This window comes from Somniosus microcephalus, chromosome 8 (genome assembly GCF_052327205.1).
Source record: "Somniosus microcephalus isolate GS21.2 chromosome 8, FLI_Smic_1.0, whole genome shotgun sequence".
Lineage (NCBI taxonomy): Eukaryota > Metazoa > Chordata > Chondrichthyes > Squaliformes > Somniosidae > Somniosus > Somniosus microcephalus.
The window spans coordinates 103,319,776-103,338,152 of record NC_140994.1 but is presented as its reverse complement, the minus strand read 5'-3'; the positions used below and the strand labels follow the sequence as shown (position 1 = coordinate 103,338,152).

Genomic DNA, 18,377 nt, shown 5'->3' with positions numbered 1-18,377 from the left:
AAATAGTAGATGCATTGCTGATCATCTTCCAACATTCAATGGAATCTGGAACAGTACCCATGGATTGGAGGGTAGCTAATGTTACCCCACTATTCAAAAAAGGTGGTAAAGAGAAAACGGGGAATTACAGACCGGTAAGCCTGACATCAGTAGTGGGGAAAATGCTAGAGTCCATTATAAAAGATGTAATAGCAGAGCACTTGGAAAACAGTGACAGGATTGGACAAAGTCAACATGGATTTACAAAAGGTAAATCGTGTTTGACTAATCTACTGGAATTTTTTGAGGATGTAACTGGTAAAATAGATAAGGGAGAACCAGTGGATGTGGTGTATTTGGACTTTCAAAAGGCTTTTGATAAGGTCCTGCATATGTAAGGGGTTTTAGATCGCAGAGATTTCCCTCTATAGAGGCCTCTCTCTCTTGCACAGTAAAACCGTGAGTGGTTCGACCCACTCGCCCCTTAGATTCTGTACTCTGGACTTTGGGGCAGGAACTACAATGTAGAGAAAACTCTTATAGACCAAGTTTGATGAAACGAAATGGAATTTTATTGCACAATGTAAAACAAATCAAATGCAAGCAAATAAGAGGGTACGTGGGAGGGAAAAACACAAACAAATCATAATGACACAATACTAACTAAGGCAAATACAGGCATATTATACTCTACAAAGATCATCATGAAATGGGGAAACACACGGAACATCGAGAGACAACAACTCATGTTAATTATACCCTTAAATGTCCATCCCCTTAAACCTATCTAGATCTGATTATGAAGGGCCAGAAACATGCTCACCAATCCAACTAGGAAGTGTAAGGTTTTGAAACAGGTCTGCGTTTGATCCTTTCAGGCGTCATGTCTCCACGTGGTTAGTGGAGCCCCAGCGAGCTGCGCCACACCTCTCTCCTGAGGTGGGGGTCGGGGATGGCTGGACACCGGCTGACCTGGATGTCGGCGGGGTCGGGGATCGTCTGCTCGACCCCGGTCAGAGGAGCCTCGGGCTGGCTTTCATATAGGTTTCTTCAGTTTTTCGTTGTCTCTTCTCCCTAGCTGGAATGGGTCGATGGCCTCCCGTTTCGTCAACGGCCCGGGGTTGGTCGATGATCTCCCGATGTTTTACCCTGGGGCGGGACGTCTTCTTCTCCTTCTTCTAGCGATGATGCCACCGATACGATGGGAGCACCACGATGGCTGTTTTTTCTTGCTACCCCCGGGTTCCCCAGATATACTTCTCATCAGAAGCCCTTATCTCGCGCCAAATCAGGTTGGTCTTTTGTTTTAATTTTGGCGGGCTGGGAGCACAACGGGATAGTTATTATATTTTAAATACTTTGGGATGGCCGGTAAAGGGCCATCTCTGGTCTGGAATGACATTCATTGTTTTTAATGTCCTGCTGATGTCCTTAACGGGTCCTTGATGCTCTTCTCATGAATATGAAACTGTTCCCTTTTGTCTGGGTAAACATTTAGATGGCCTTTATCTACAGGCCGATCTTGACTGGATCTGCATCCAATCTATATGTATATATGTGTGTGTCTGGTTTCGTTCTCTCAGAAACGGCTTCCAGAACTTACTGTGGGCTGAATCCACAAAGCTGTCTGAGGACTGCAGGAACCATTTTAAAGTGTCCCAATAAGTTGGTCACAGGGTCTGGCGGCCATTTTGAATGCCCCTTTTTCCTAGGCTTCTTTTAAAATAGTCTTTAAAATCATGGCCTCTTCTGCCATTCGACCCTTTATAATATAAAGTTCAATGTTGCGAATCCTACAATAAGAGATTAGCGTGTAAAGTTAGGGCACATGGGATTGGGGGCAAGGTATTGACTTGGATAGAGAACTGGTTGGCAGACAGAAAGCAAAGAGTTGGAATAAACGGGTCTTTTTCCGAGTGGCAGGCAGTGACTAGTGGGGTACCGCAGTGATTGGTCCTTGGACCCCAGCTATTCACAATATATATTAATGATCTAGACAAGGGAACTAGATGTAATATCTCCAAGTTTGCAGACGACACAAAGCTGGGTGGGCGTGTGCTGTGAGGAGGATGCCGAGAAACTCCAGGATGATTTGGACAGGTTGGGTGATTGGGCAGAAGCATGGCAGATGCAATATAACGTGGATAATTGCGAGGTTATCCACTTTGGTGTCAAAAACAGGAAGGCAGATTATTATCTGAATGGCAATAGATTGGGAGAAGGGGGAAGTGCAACGAGACCTGGGTGTCCTTGTGCACCAGTCGCTGAAGGTAAGCATACAGGTGCAGCAGGCGGTTAAGAAGGCAAATGGTATGTTGGCCTTCGTAGTGAGAGGGTTTGAGTACAGGAACAAGGATGTCTTGCTGCAGTTGTACAGGGCCGAATGAGACCACATCTTGAGTATTGTGTGCAGTTTTGGTCGCCTTATCTGAGGAAGGATGTTCTTGCCATGGAAGAAGTTCAGCGAAGATTCACCAGGCTGATACCTGGGATGGCAAGAATGACGTATGAGGAGAGATTGGGTCGATTGGGTTTGTACTCGCTGGAGTTCAGAAGAATGAGAGGGGATCTCATTGAAACTTATAAAGTTCTGAAAGGACTAGACAGACTAGATGCAGGAAGGATGTTCCCGATGGTCGGGGAGTCCAGAACCAGGGGTCACAGTCTAAGGATAAGGGGTAAGCCATTTAGGACTGAGATGAGGAATTTCTTCACCCAGAGAGCGGTGAACCTGTGGAATTCTCTACCACAGAAGGCAGTAGAGGCCAATTCATTAAATATATTCAAGAAGGAGTTGGATATATTTCTTAAGGCTAAAGGGATCAAGGGATATGGGGAGAAGGCAGGGACAGGGTACTGAATTTGGATGATCAGCCATGATCGCATTGAATGGTGGAGCAGGCTCGAGGGGCCGAATGGCCTACTCCTGCTCCTATCTTCTATGTTTCTATGTAAGTAGATCGTTCAGTGTGGCACTGAGTGTAGCCATTCATGCTGAAGAACAGTTTGACGGGGCTGGTAGTCCTCTGGTATGTTGCCACAGTGACCACTCTTCACGTCTGAGCCTAGACTGTGACTGTTGGGGTATTTGGTCATAGGGGAAACCACCACTCAGGCCAGTCCTGACCTTGGCTTGTATCTATACATGCACACTTTCCAGCAGGAGTCACTGGGCACTGATCTGGAGCAGGAACCCTGACTGATGTGTGTTCTTCACCTTCCTTATCTATGGGTGCTGAGGCCAATTGTAGTGTCCTGAGATCATGACACCCAGCTCTACCTCACCACCACCTCTCTTGACCCCTCCACTGCCTCTGATTTGTCACACTGCTTGTCCGACATCAGGCACTGGATGATCAAAAATTTCCTCCAATTAAATATTGGAAAGATCGAAGCCATTGTCTTTGGTTCCCACCACAAACTCCGTTCCCTGGCCACTGACTCCATCGCTCTATTTAACCCTGAACTGAGTTTCCAAACCTATATCCTCTCCATCACCAAGACCGCCTGCTTCCACCTCTGTAAACTAGCCCGTCTCCGCCCCTGCCTCAGCTCATCTGCTGCTGAAACCCTCATCCATGCCTTTGTTACCTCCAGACTCGATTATTCCAACGCACTCCTGGCTGGCCTCCCACCTTGCACCCTCTGTAAACTTGAGTCATCCAAAACTCTGCTGCCCGTGTCCTAACTCGCACCAAGTCCCGTTCATCCATCACCCCTGTGCTCGCTGACCTACATTGATTCTTGGTCCAGCAATGCCTCATTTTTAAAATACTCATCCATGTTTTCAAATCCCTCCATGGCCTCGCCCCTCCCTATCTTTGTAATCTCCTCCAGTCCCACAACCCTCCAAGATCTCTGCGCTCCTCCAATTCTGGCCTCTTGAGCATCCCCGATTTTCATTGCTCCACCATTGGTGGCCATGCCTTCTGTTGCCTAGGCCCTAAGCTCTGGAATTCCCTGCCTAAACCTCTCCGCGCCTCTACCTCTCTTTTCTCCTTTAAGATGCTCCTTAAAACCTGCCTCTTTGACCAAGCTGTCCTAATATCTCCTTGTGTGGCTCGGTGTCAAATTTTGTTTGATAATCGCTCCTGTGAAGCGCCTTGGGGCATTTTACTATGTTAAAGACGCTATATAAATACAAGTTGCTGTTGCTGTATCTCCTCCAAAAGGACTCTGATTCAAACAGCTAAAGCTCCTTAAATATCCCCGAAAACAGTTTCCGGGACTTCCTGGATCTGAATAACTGTCGGCCACATTGGGAAATAACCACCTGTCACACACATAACTGAACAAAGCACAGTCTGTGTTTGTTCAAAAGTAGCTGGGTTCCTCCCTCACACTGTGCAGAGAACCAACAAAACTTACAACATGTGTATCGAGTTAAGCTTGCCAAGAGTCTGACTAGTTATTTTATTTAAACTCCTAATGACTGAAAGAATCTCTACAAAATGAAAACATAGAAACATAGAAGATAGGAGCAGGAGTAGGCCATTCGGCCCCTTGAGCCTGCTCCGCCATTCAATGCGATCATGGCTGATCATCCAAATTCAGTACCCTGTCCCTGCTTTCTCCCCATATCCCTTGATCCCTTTAGCCTTAAGAAATATATCTAACTCCTTCTTGAATATATTTAATGAATTGGCCTCAACTGCCTTCTGTGGTAGAGAATTCCACAGGTTCACCACTCTCTGGGTGAAGATATTCCTCCTCATCTATGTCCTAAATGGCTTACCCCTTATCCTTAGACTGTGACCCCTGGTTCTGGACTCCCCGGCCATCGGGAACATCCTTCCTGCATCTAGTCTGTCTAGTCCTGTTAGAATGTTATAAGTTTCAATGAGATCCCCTCTCATTCTTCTAAACTCCAGCGAGTATAGGCCCAATCAACCCAATCTCTCCTCGTACGTCATTCCTGCCATCCCAGGTATCAGCCTGGTGAATCTTCGCTGCACTCCCTCCATGGCAAGAACATCCTTTCTTAGATAAGGTGACCAAAACTGCACACAATACTCAAGATGTGGTCTCACCAAGGCCCTGTACAACTGCAGCAAGACATCCTTGTTCCTGTACTCAAACCCTCTCGCTACGAAGGCCAACATACCATTTGCCTTCTTAACTGCCTGCTGCACCTGCATGCTTGCCTTCAGCGACTGGTGCACAAGGACACCCAGGTCTCGTACTTTCCCTTCTCCCAACCTATTGCCATTCAGATAATAATCTGCCTTCCTGTTTTTAACACCAAAGTGGATAACCTCGCATTTATCCACATTATATTGCATCTGCCATGCTTCTGTCCAATCACCCAACCTGTCCAAATCATACTGGAGTTTCTCGGCATCCTCCTCACAGCACACACGCTCACCCAGCTTTGTGTTGTCTGCAAACTTGGAGATATTACATCTAGTTCCCTCGTCTAGATCATTAATATATATTGTGAATAGCTGGGGTCCTAGGACTGATCCCTGCGGTACCCCACTAGTCACTGCCTGCCACTCGGAAAAAGACCCGTTTATTCCAACTCTTTGCTTCCTGTCTGCCAACCAATTCTCTATCCAAGTCAGTATCTTGCCCCCAAACCCATGTGCCTTAACTTTACATGCTAATCTCTTTTGCGGGACCTTATCGAAAGCCTTCTGAAAGTCCAAATACACCACATCCACTGGTTCTCCCTTATCTATTCTACCAGTTACATCCTCAAAAAATTCCAGTAGATTAGTCAAGCACGATTTACCTTTTGTAAATCCATGTTGACTTTGTCCGATCCTGTCACTGTTTTTCAAGTGCTCTGCTATTACATCTTTTACAATGGACTCTAGCATTTTCCCCACTACCGATGTCAGGCTTACCGGTCTATAACTCCCCGTTTTCTCTCTACCACCTTTTTTGAATAGTGGGGTAACATTAGCTACCCTCCAATCCATGGGTACTGCTCCAGAGTCTATAGAATTTTGGAAGATGACCAGCAATGCATCTACAAGGCAGATCTGCTTTGTTTTTTTTATCACAGGCTCATTACTGGACATGAGGTTCTTGGTGTTTGAAAACCAGACCCTTCTGCTCATTATTCCGACATTCCCTTTCTTCCCAGTAAATCTGAAGAAATGTTGCAGACCTAATAACATTCTAACACATACAGGATCACAGGTTGGGCCCATACTGTGGGCACCAAATGTCTTGTCATTTCTCTGCCTCCATCTGTTTGACACACCCATCAGGAGGCCCCTCTACTTCAAAAACCTCTCCCTCCTTTCTCCTCTCGCTCAGGGGTCATCTTTGTTAAGTTGTGGAACGTACCTTTCTCTGTTATATAGTGAATCAGCACTGTGGGAACACTCCGATCTAATCCCTTAAATATAGGTGATTCAAAAGCTTTTGGGAAGAAATTTCTCAGAGTGACTTTATTCAGTTTAACTCTGGCTCATGTTAGGTTTGACACGATGAAACTAATTAATTTGGACCAGGATGTAAGGAAAAGCATGGGATTGTCCAAAACAGTAAACACCATCTAAATTCAGCTCTTACTCCGTCCCTGCAGAGAGATTGAATGCACTGCAGCTGGCTCATACAAGCCCCAGTCTCTGAGCTATGCTGACTGTTTATTTAGTTAGCCTTGGTCAATGTGGCAGTCCTTTCTAACCCTTGACATTTGAATGTTGTGTCACCGCCACAGAAGCCTCCTTTGATCATGTACAGGTTTGTTTTCCCCCTTATCTGAAGGCACTGTTGGGCTATGATTCCAGGGCAGCTGACAGGTCTCCAGTATCTCACCCCAGTGACCACAGACCGATGGACTGTGAGGGGCCATCACAGTTCACCCAAAAGTCCACCTCACAACAGGAGTCACTGGTTAGTGATCAGGAGCAGCAACTCTGGCTGTTTGATCCCCTCTCTATCCCAGGGAAAGAAAGAAAGATTTGCATTTATGTAGTGCCTTTTATGACCTCAGGACATCCCAATGTGCTTCACAGCCAATCGAGTGTAGTCACTGTTGTAATGTCGGAAATGCGGCAGCCAATTTGCACACAGCAAGGTCCCACAAACAGCATTGTAATTGTTAAGTCTGTGAGTTGTTCAAGTAATTAATACTCAGACTTAATCAGTAACAATAAAACAGGTCTTTACTGGTTGGAGGTAGGGACTACACGTAGGTCTTTACTTCATGCCCACAGGCGGGAACTGAGGGGAGATCAGTACCCACAGTACTATTTATACCCCTATGGCCAGGAGTGGTACTGCGTATCACTACGCCCTACAAGTAGTGCAGTCCTGTCCATAGGTTCAAAGTAGCACACATATTACATACACAACATTCCTCCCTTCCTAGCTTTACAGTCATCTCCCCATTTAACATAACGTAATAACATATATACATATATAACTTCAGGTTTACATAACAAAATAACATAGATACATAGATAACTTCATGTCAAAACAGATCACAGATTCAGTCTCTGCGGAAAACAGTTCACAGATTCAATCTCTGTGGTGTAGTCGGTTCACGTTGCTGGAGTGACTCATTCAATAGTCCTTCCATGGATTTAACAGTTTGAACTTCCGAACTGAATTGGCTCCGTTCGGAGGGACCACGTGTGTGATCTGGTAGAGGTAATAATGGTTCAGATGGGTCATCTTCTGTTTCGACTTTTCCTTTTCTGCTTCTTGGAGACTCTCTGGGCTCCACTGTCAGCTGCCAGCTGCATGCGCAGTTCCTCCTTCTCTTCCTCCTTTTTCCGTAGTAGAGCCACCTTCTCCCGATGTTCCGTAGACTTTCGGTGCTCCTCCATGATTTCTGTATGGTGGGAGTCGAAGTTACAAGTTGGGCAGGACAGGACATAGTAATATTCGGTGTCGTCCTGATCTAGGCCAGCGAGAGGGTCTTCTATTTCCTCCATACCCAGCTGGGCATTAGCCAGCTTTTGTTCCAAGTCCAGACATCTTTCCTGAAGAGACTTCTTCATGCGTACCTCTTCATCCAGCTTTTTCTGAGCTTTCAGCAAGTCGTTTACTAATGACCTCATTTGAGATTTTACTACTTCAACTTCTTTTGGAGATTGATTGATCGGACTATTCAATCCCTCTACCGGAGCAGCTGTTTCAGCGGTCTGTTGTTCTACGTTGACGTGAGTCAGCGTACTTTTGGCATCCAAGGGCTGCTCTGTTGCAGCCATCTCAGTCTGTGTTGCCACCTCAGCTCTTCCAATAACCTTTGAGAGCTCCGAACCCCTTTCGTTTGAATATTGAAGTTCGTGTTCAAGTTTTTCCCATTTCAGAGTCCTGTCCTTCAGCATATGCAGGAGTTGGCTGACCGTTAACTCCTCTGACATCAGACGTTTTGTGTGCTCCTGCTCCATTTTCTCCATCAGCTGCTTCTGTTGTCTTTCCAGATTCTCCAACTCTATATCAAAGAACTCTTTCGTTGCATTCAACTCTTGCTCAAAACGGCGAAGCATTTGTTCTAATTGCTGTTGTAGTTTGAAATGGAGTTGAGTTCGAGCCCGGTGTCCCTCAGAAATGGGCATATCAGTAGACTTGACAGACTCAGAATTCTCTGTTAAACTATGTTGTTGTTGCTCAGTGGAATTCTGTGCTGAAACTTTGTCTTTTGCACATGGGTTGGTCTTACCATCATCAGTTCTAGAGTCTGGGCTGATTATCTGCACCGAGTTCTCACTCTTTATGGCTTTTAGCGAATGCCAGTCCATATTTATGTTTCTAAACCACTCCCGGCCTAGTAGTGGTGGACCTCCCTCCGGTAGCACATATAAGTCCATTATTTGACTTCCTTCGCCCTTGTTGGCCACTGCAACCTTTATTGTCCCGATGGGGTACACTCTCTGCCCCGTGTAGGTTGTCAATATAATCTCCGTATCCTGTAGGGGAATATGTTGGAATAACCTTCTGTAATCTTTCTTATTCATGACCGACAATGCCGATCCAGTGTCCAATTCCATTTTTACTTGGACTCCTTCTATCTGAAGAGTAACCCAAATTGTCTGGAGGTCTGCACCCTTACCAACGTTGAGTACCCTTAAGCTAGCCAGTTCAATACTGCTTAAGCCAGCCAGTTCATTACTGCTAGCGTCTGAATCGGACTCCTGTTCGGCCACCTTGTGTACTTTTGCGTATTTTCCTTGCGGTGACTTCTTGTTGCTGGTCTTCTTCCCTGACCTGCATACTCTAGCTATATGTCCAAGCTTACCACATGTTCTGCATTCTTGGTTTTTAAACCAACACTGGTTCTGATCATGCGTTGTCTTTCCACAACGATAACATTTGCCAGAACTCACACCCAATTTGTGTGCACTGAGCTCCGGTGACCGTAGCTGCATTACTGCCGTGCCTCTCGCTGCGGCTTCGTGTGCTGCTGCCATAGTGACCGCCTTCTCAAGCGTCAGCTCATTCTCCTCGAGCAGTCGCTTTTGTGTATCCTGTTTAAATAAACCACACACAAATTTGTCTCGTAGTGCATCTGTCAGTCCCGTTCCAAACTGGCAATATTTCGCTAATTTACGCAATTCCAGCAAATATTCAGCATTGCTTTCATGCTGTAGCTGCCTTCTGTCGTAAAATTTAAATCGTTCCGCTAGCATCAGCGGCGTGGGGTTTAGATGATCTTTCAGGACAGTAACAATCTCATCGAACGTCTTATCCGCCGGTTCATCTGGTGATAACAGGTGTTTCAATTGCCCGTATGTCTTCGCACCCATTAAATTTAATAATGTTAGAGCTTTATCTTGGTCACGAATTTTATTGGCCTTACAATAATTTTTTACTCTTTCAACATATATGGCCCAATCTTCGAGGTCACTATCAAAGGTGCTAATATTCCTGTGTTTAGGCATTGTAGATTTGCAATTTCTCAGATTTTCTTTTCTTTACTTGTTATCAAAGATGGCGGCTTCCCGCTCTTGCCGTCGTCCTCCGCCCACAAAATGGCGGTTTTCCCGCGCTTGGCGGTCTTCACCCGTCCCCCGACGCCGTCTCCCTTCAGCCCCCGAGTGCGGCCCTTATCTTCGCCGCGATCGCCCGAGTGCGGCCCTTATCAGCGGATGCGATCGCTGGATCGCGAAGTGGCTCCCGACCGAAGCGGCTCTTGCTCGCTCCCTCCCGGGCTCTGGCTTACCCGCTCGCGCGTTTCACCGCGGCTCTTATCAGGGATTGCGATCGCCCTTATCTTCTCCAACTTCCCCAGCCCTGTCTTTGCAGCCAACGCTGCACGGCTTACCCCACCACCTAGGTTGAACAAGGAAACTGCAGAAAGACTTCTGTCAGTCGCTGGAAGCTGTCAGGATGGCTGCTGCACTCCAGTGCTCAGTCGCTGATGGAGGCTTCAGAGTCCTAAAGCCTGTCGCTTCTAGTGGGGTGGTGATGTTTGAAACCTCTCTTCAACTGCCGCAGGGTAAGAACCTGACTCGTCGCCAGTGTTAAGTCTGTGAGTTGTTCAAGTAATTAATACTCAGACTTAATCAGTAACAATAAAACAGGTCTTTACTGGTTGGAGGTAGGGACTACACGTAGGTCTTTACTTCATGCCCACAGGCGGGAACTGAGGGGAGATCAGTACCCACAGTACTATTTATACCCCTATGGCCAGGAGTGGTACTGCGTATCACTACGCCCTACAAGTAGTGCAGTCCTGTCCATAGGTTCAAAGTAGCACACATATTACATACACAACAGTAATAATGACCAGATAATCTGTTTTTAGTTATGTTGATTGAGGGATAAATATTGGAGCCAGGGAGAATGCCCCTGCTCTTCGAATCGTGCTATAGGATCGATTCTTGTAATCGGCCTACAGTTTGAGATTAAAAATTGGAAAAGAAAGTTTTTGCTTACAGAAGGTTTTTAGATCAAATTCTCAAATTACAGGCCAGAATAGAGAGATGATCAGATATGCAAACATGATGCTTCCTGTTTTGTTGGGACCATTGAATTTTCATCTTTGATATTTCAGGTTAAGGACAAGGTTTTGTGTGTTCGCTTTGGGCGTTAGTTTGAAATAATACAGAGTACTCCCTTGGGAGATGCAATAGTTGGGCAGATTATACCTGGTCGGTGGAAGGAGTGGTGATGGACTGAATGAGTTTTTCTTCTTTCTGTATCTTCAATGAAACATTAGAATCCTGATTTAACACATGTGCAGTTTAATCCCCAGTCTGTGTTGAGTTTGTTGGGTGGTACAGTTCGTCTCAAAGCCCTTAGGTTATGAAGGGAACAATCAGGTCAAGATTACCATTCCTGATTGCTAGCGATTAATCCCTGTTGCAAATCCCTTGCGTGCAGATGCTTACTATAAGTCATAAGCTATCTTATTCATTTTTAATTACAGCTTTGATCTGTCCTTATAATAATACTAAGTGGGGATAGGATCAGCTTTGATTGCGATGCTTTCCACAGTCAAATAGCCTGGCCGCACTCATCAACTTGCTTCATACATGATGAGTGGCCACATGGGCAAGGTATCAGAAGACTACTGGAACCTGTATCCTAGCGAGAGCCAGCCTCTTTAGATGGTAGCCTGGACAATGAGTGTTGGTTACCCAGAGGCCACTGGATATTGGTGTGGTGGGAACCTGGCCTGATTGCTGCTCCCTAGTCCAGGGTACTGAGGCCAGCTGTGCTCCCAACCTTTCTCCAGCTGAGATTGGCTAACTCACTATAAAGCAGAGGTTCAACCTGTGGCACAGTAATATTGCAGGTATTGCACGAGCCAATCATTTCTTTTTGTCTTAATATGTGTTTGTTCGAAGCTTCTTGACTCCTGTAGATGAGCAGGCACAGGTGTAGTGTATGGTAAAGGAAATATGTTTGCTTCTTATGGTTTCTATCTCTTCCCTGCACCGCCCATTCCCCGCTGCCGTGAAATAACAGATGGTGGGCCTGAGTTAGACACCAGTCATCCAGCTCTGGGACTCACCTTCAGATCCAGCCCAGACTGATGGAATGACCATCTATCTGTTGACTAGCTGCAAGGGCCCAGTTGGGGGACACGTCATCCACTTCCTAGTACACATTTGGCCCACAGCACAAAATTAATTGGCACCAAATTGCCAATTTCTGTCAGGGCACAGGAGGGCTGGTGGTAAATGGTATGGAGGGATGCTGTTCAGAGATTGCCAGCCCTCCAGGATTGGCCTGGAGTCTCCAGGAATTAAAGATTCATCTCCAGGAGAATGCTGCCAGCAAACCCAGGAGAAAAACCATTGGGGTTATAAAACATAGTGCGTTTCATTTTCTTTGAACACTTGTTTATTAGTTATTGTTTATTGGTTATTGTTTGTTCCTTATTAAAAAAAATTGGAGCTGGTAAGTCATGTGATGAAACCTCTAGGAATAGAGTTAGCAACCTGAATTAGAACTGAGGCAAACTGTTGGTCAGAGTAAGACTGAGCTTGACTCTCTGTCTGACCTGGACTCCAGCTGACCCTGGTGCCTGAAACGGAAAGTGCGAGGATTGCCTGTTCCCCAGAACCAACATCTGTCACCTTGGTGAGCATAAACATTCACTGCAAGACCCGTGAGCCAGCACACAGCAGGCTGAGAGGTCTTCTGGTGAATGTGCTGTCCCATTAGTGCCGAGGCTCCTGCTGCACAAAGACCCCAAGCCCTTTCCTAATTGCCGTTTGCGAGTTAATGACGATGGAAGCCCTGTTTAGGGTGGGAGCTGCACACATGAGTGGCTCCCTGGCAGGATGTGCTGTTTAACGGCAGTCACAGGGCCAGAACCTCTGCTTTGTATCAGGGTCACCGTTACTGCGGGTCCTGTTGGAGCTGGTTTCCTTATGATTTTCAGTGAATGAGGATAGAGCTCTGCCTGGAGATCTAGTTTGAGATCTAGATCTAGTAGGATAAACGGGTCTTTTTCAGGATGGCAGGCTGTGACTAGTGGGGTACCGCAAGGATCGGTGCTTGGGCCCCAGCTATTCACAATCTATATCAATGATTTGGATGAGGGGACTAAATGTAACATTTCCAAATTTGCTGATGATACAAAGCTAGGTGTCAGTTGCGAAGAGGATGTGAAGAGGCTTCAAGGGGATCTCGACAGGCTCGGTGAGTGGGCGAGAACATGGCAGATGGAATATAATGTGGATAAATGTGAAGTTATCCACTTTGGTAGAAAAAACAGAAAGGCAGAGTATTTCCTAAATGGTGAAAGATTGGGGAATGCAGATGCTCAAAGGGACTTGGGAGTCCTTGTACAAGAGTCACTGAAAGTGAATGTGCAGGTGCAGCAAGCCATTAGGAAGGCAAATGGTATGCTGGCCTTCATTACAAGAGAATTTGAGTACAGGAGTAAAGAAGTCTTACTCCAATTATATACGGCCTTGGTGAGACCACACCTGGAGTACTGTGTACAATTTTGGTCTCCTTACCTAAGGAAGGATATACTTGCCATAGAGGGAGTGCAACGAAGGTTCATGAGATTGATTCCTGGGATGGCGGGACTGTCGTATGAGAAGAGGTTGAGTAAACTAGACCTGTATTCTCTTGAATTCAGAAGAATGAGAGGGGATCTCATTGAAGCATACAAAATTATCACAGGGCTTTATAAGATGGATGCTGGGAGAATGTTTCCCTTAGCTGGGGAGTCTAGAACCAGGGGCCACAGCCTCGAGATAAAGGGTAGGCCATTCAGGACTGAGATGAGAAGAAATTTCTTCACACACAGGGCGGTGAGTCTTTGGAATTCTCTACCCCAGAGGGCTGTGGAGGCTCAGTCATTGAATATATTCAAAACAGAAGTCGATAGATTTCTGACTAGTAAGGGCATCAAGGGATATGACGATAGGGCCGGTGAATGGAATTGAGGCAGATGATCAGCCATGATCTCATTGAATGGCGGAGCAGGCTCAAAGGGCCAAATGGCCTACTCCTGCTCCTGTTTCTTATGTTCTCGGGGTGTTGAATAATTTGTCGCAGTTGGTCACATGAACTGAAGCACAAGGTCTATTCTGGGGTTTTTGTGTGAATTGTCTCTCCTAAAGATGTGGGTGCTCACCGCTCTCCACTGACTTAAGTGGCCGTACTGTGTGTGGGAGTGGTTGACCACGGCTTCACAGCCCAGGCCGATCCACTCCCCTCCCCCCGCCCCCCACCCCCCCCCCGCAAGGAAGGATCGGCAGGAGGCTCCCCAGCCCCGGGGTGCTGAGGCTGCCTGGCACCTTCCTGACCTGTGTGCCTCAGGACCACACCCACTGAGATGGTCGGGAGAGGGGGCCAATCTAAAATGTTCACCTTTCCAGGGCTATCTCGGTGCCTCCCAGATTACACTGATTATTTGCTGCAGTGTTTCGATGTTCTCCTGTAATTATCCGTTAAACTCTGTTCGTTTTCATTAAACCTCGTTTATTTGATCGCCTGAGTGGACCTCAGTCTTTTGATAGGAACTAGACATTCCTACGTTGGTGACCCCGACTTTTGCAAACGGTTTTCACAGAAGTTACTGAACATGGAAACGAACGCCGTTGCTTTGAAGCTACCACAGTTCTGGGAGCAACAGCCAGCCGCATCGTTCATCCAGGCTGAAGCCCAGTTCGCAATCAGGAACATCGTTGCGGATCAGACCCATTACTATTACGTGGTCTCCGCCCTCGACAGCGCTACATCCTCGCGGATCATCAGCCTGCTTGGTAATCCACCAGAAGATCGCAAGTATGAAACGATAAAGGCGCGGTTGTTACAGGTCTTCGGGCTCACGAAGTCGGAACGCGCCCGCTGGCTGCTCGCTATGCCCGGCCTCGGGGACGCCAAGCCGTCCGAGCTCATGAGTCAAATGCTCACACTCCTGGGCTCCGAACCGGAATGCTTACTCTTCAGGGAGCTATTCCTCAGCCAGCTACTGGAGCAAGTTCAGGCTGCCCTAGCCAGGTCGGAAGTCACAGACTGCACAGAGCTGGCTGCCGAAGCGGACAAGATTTTCGCGGTGACACAGCAGTACTGCGCTGCCACGAGGCGCCCATCCCCACAGACGCTGCTCCAGCCCCATAACCTGCGGGGTTGTGCTTCTACCACGCCCGTTTTGGCGCGAAAGCAAGATGCTGCCGCCCTCCCTGCAGCCTTTTGCTCAAAAAAAAAAAAACCAACAGCAACCCTGTTGAAAGAGGACCGGTTATAACGAGCGCCCCGCGGCTGCGATGGCAATCGGTAATTCGGGAAAACTCCTCTTCATTACCGACTCCCTATCTGGTCGACGTTTCCTCTGCGACACCGGGGCGCAGTGTAGCATCCTACCCACGTCACATCTTGATATACAAGCCGGGGGGCACGGCCTCTCCCTCGAGGCGGCTAATGGCGGGGCCATTCGGACCTTCGGAAGACGGCGAGTCCAGGTGTGCTTTGGTGGCCAGCGGTTTTACTGGGATTTCATCACGGCCAAAGTCTCTCAAGCCATCCTCGGGGTGGATTTTTTGTGCGCCAACGGCCTCCTGGTGGATGTAAGGCACCGCCGGTTGATCAATGCGGCCACTTCACTCCATCCCGTGCCACCGAGGTAACGCCGTGTCGCGCACTGTCTCCTGTGCGTTCCCACCTCTGGATGACTTCACTCGCCTCCTCGGAGATTTCCCAGACCTGACCAGACCCACTTTCTCTTCCACGGCCACGAAACATGGTGTCGAACATCACATCACCACTACTGGCTCCCCGGTCTAAGCATGGGCCCGGCGCCTCGAACCTGGCAAGCTCGCGGCTGCGAAAGTGGAGTTCGACACGATGGAGCGGCTAGGGATTATTCGCCGGTCGAATAGTCCCTGGTCTTCGCCTCTCCACATTGTTCCGAAACCTGGCGGCGGATGGCGGCCTTGCGGCGACTACCGACGCCTGAACGACGCCACTACTCCTAATCGGTACCTCATATTCAGGATTTCACTGCCCATTTGGCGGGAAATACCATTTTTTCAAAAGTCGACCTTGTCCGTGGCTATCACCAGGTCCCCGTGCACCTGCAAGACGTCCCGAAAACTGCAGTCATCACCCCATTCGGCCTGTTTGAATTTCTGTGGATGCCGTTTGGATTGAAGAACGCTGCACAGGCTTTCCAGCGCTTGATGGACTCCGTGCTTCGGGACCTCAAGTTTCTATTCGTCTACCTCGACGACATCCTCGTCGCCAGCCCTAATAAAGAGGAGCACATCTGCCATTTACGCACCCTCTTTAGACGCCTCAGTCAACACGGCTTGATCATCAACCCAGCCAAGTGCCAGTTCGGCCTGCAGCAGATTGATTTCTTAGGCCATCGCATCACATCGGACGGCGCAATTCCCCTGCAAACGAAGGTGGAGGCAGTTACTTCTTTCCCGCGCCCGCAGACTGTCAAGGCCCTGCAGGAGTTCCTCGGGATGATAAATTTTTATCACCGGTTCGTCCCTAATGCAGCTCTGCTCATGCAGCCCCTGTACGAGGCCCTCAAGGGCAAGTCCGGCAAGGATCCGATTAGCTGGACGGTCGACATGGACTGGGCGTTCGTCGACACAAAAGGCACCTCAGCCAACGCAACCATGCTGGCGCACCCGCTGCCAGGTGCCACCATCGCCCTTACCACCGACGCGTCAGACTACGCCATCGGCGCAGTGCAGGAACAGTGGGTGAATGGGATGTGGCAACCGCTGGCGTTTTTCAGCCGTCAACTACGGCGAAACGAACGGAAGTACGGCACGTTCGACCGGGAGTTGCTGGCCCTTTTTCTGGCCATCCGCCATTTCCGGTTCTTGCTAGAGGGCCGTCCGTTCACAGCTTTTGTGGACCGTAAGCCACTAACATTCGCTATGGCCAAGACCGCCGAACCGTGGTCAGCTCGGCAACAACGTCAGTTGACGTTTATCTCAGAATTCACCACTGACATTCAGCATGTGTCCGGTAAAGACAACCTGGTGACGGATTGCCTCTCCCGCGCGACCGTTCATGCAGTCCAGCTCGGGATCGACCATATCCTCATGGCTGCGGATCAAGCCTCGGATCCAGAAGTCCAATCTTACAGAACCAACCCCTCTAGCCTCCAAGCGGCCGACGTCAACTTCCATGCCACGGGCACTACGCTACTCTGTGACGTCTCCATAGCAGATCCTCTCCCTATCATGCCGGTCGCCTGGCACCGAAAAGTTTTTGACGCCATACACGGGTTGTCGCACCCTGGCATGAAGGCCTCGCAACAGCCGATGTCGTCCAAATTCGTGTGGCGGAGCATGCACATGGATGTCTGCGACTGGGCCAACACCTGCGTGGTCTGCCAAAAGGCCAAGGTGCAGCGTCACGTCAAGGCTCCATTGGCCACTTTCGCTGTTCCGGAATGTAGGTTTGATCATGTGCATGTGGACCTGGTGGGGCCATTTCCGCCTTCGCACGGGTTTACTCATCTTCTTACAATGGTGGACCGCACCACTAGATGGCCTGAGGCGGTTCCTTTGTCATCCACCACTTCCGCAGACGTCGCCAGGGCATTCATCTCCACTTGGGTCGCCCGTTTTGGGGTACCGGCGGACATCTCGTCTGATCGTGGGCCGTAGTTTTCTTCTGAGCTCTGGAACGCTGTGGCTCAGGGGCTCGGCGTCAAGCTACATCGCACCACTGCCTACCATCCACAGGCGAACGGCCTGTGCGAACGATTCCACAGGTCGCTCAAAGCCGCACTGTGAGCCAGCCTTCAAGGCGCGGGCTGGGTAGACAGGCTTCCATGGGTCCTTTTGGGTCTTCGTACGGCACCTAAAGAAGATCTTCAATCGTCCTTGACGGAGCTCGTATATGGCCAGCCGCTACGCATACCAGCGGATTTCCTTCCGACTCCAACAGAGCCATGGTCCACATCCCAGCAGCTCATCAGCCACCAGGAGGCAGCCAGAAGTTTCGCTCCAGTGCCTACGTCGCATCACGGCTTGCAGAGCTCCCACATCCCAGCTGAGCTGAAGAACGCCGACTATGTGTTTATCTGCCACAACGCTCATCGGGATCCGCTCAAACCCCTTTACACTGGTCCTTTCCGCGTGCTAGAGCCGGGAGACAAAACTTTTTCGGTCGATATCGGAGGTAAACCGGACCACATTTCGGTTGACCGGTTGAAGCCGGCACACTTGGACGTTGACCGCCCAGTCGAGATCGCACAACCGCCGAAACGTGGCCGACCGCCCACCGTCGCCGTGTCAGATCAAACGCAACCGCCCGCCAGCTCGCCCGCCGTCCATCAGCTTCCACTTCAAGGCTACAGAAGTCGATCTGACAGGCTTATCAAGCCTCCTCGCTGTTTTACTTTTGCTGTTAAAGACAATTCTGGGGGGGGGCGCATGTGGCGGAGCCACTAAGGGACTCCGATCAATTGTATATAATTCCCTTTAATAATATGTTGGCTACAGCCTGCGTCTGTATCTTTGTTTTCACTGTTTACATGTACATGTCACGCC

The 18,377-nt window shown here is 48.6% G+C and overlaps 2 protein-coding genes across 2 annotated transcripts in view; one reads left to right on the top strand and one right to left on the bottom strand.

Moving 5' to 3' along the window:
- stox1 (storkhead box 1) overlaps positions 1-18,377 on the top strand; it is a 305,204-nt gene that overhangs the window by 34,654 nt on the left and 252,173 nt on the right.
- Positions 12,638-18,377, bottom strand: part of LOC147113733 (uncharacterized) — a 35,828-nt gene continuing 30,088 nt past the window's right edge. The window contains exon 3 of the mRNA XM_085996093.1: positions 12,638-12,825. Within this exon, the coding sequence (XP_085852219.1) occupies positions 12,638-12,825 (188 nt within the window). The remainder of the gene's footprint in view (positions 12,826-18,377) is intronic.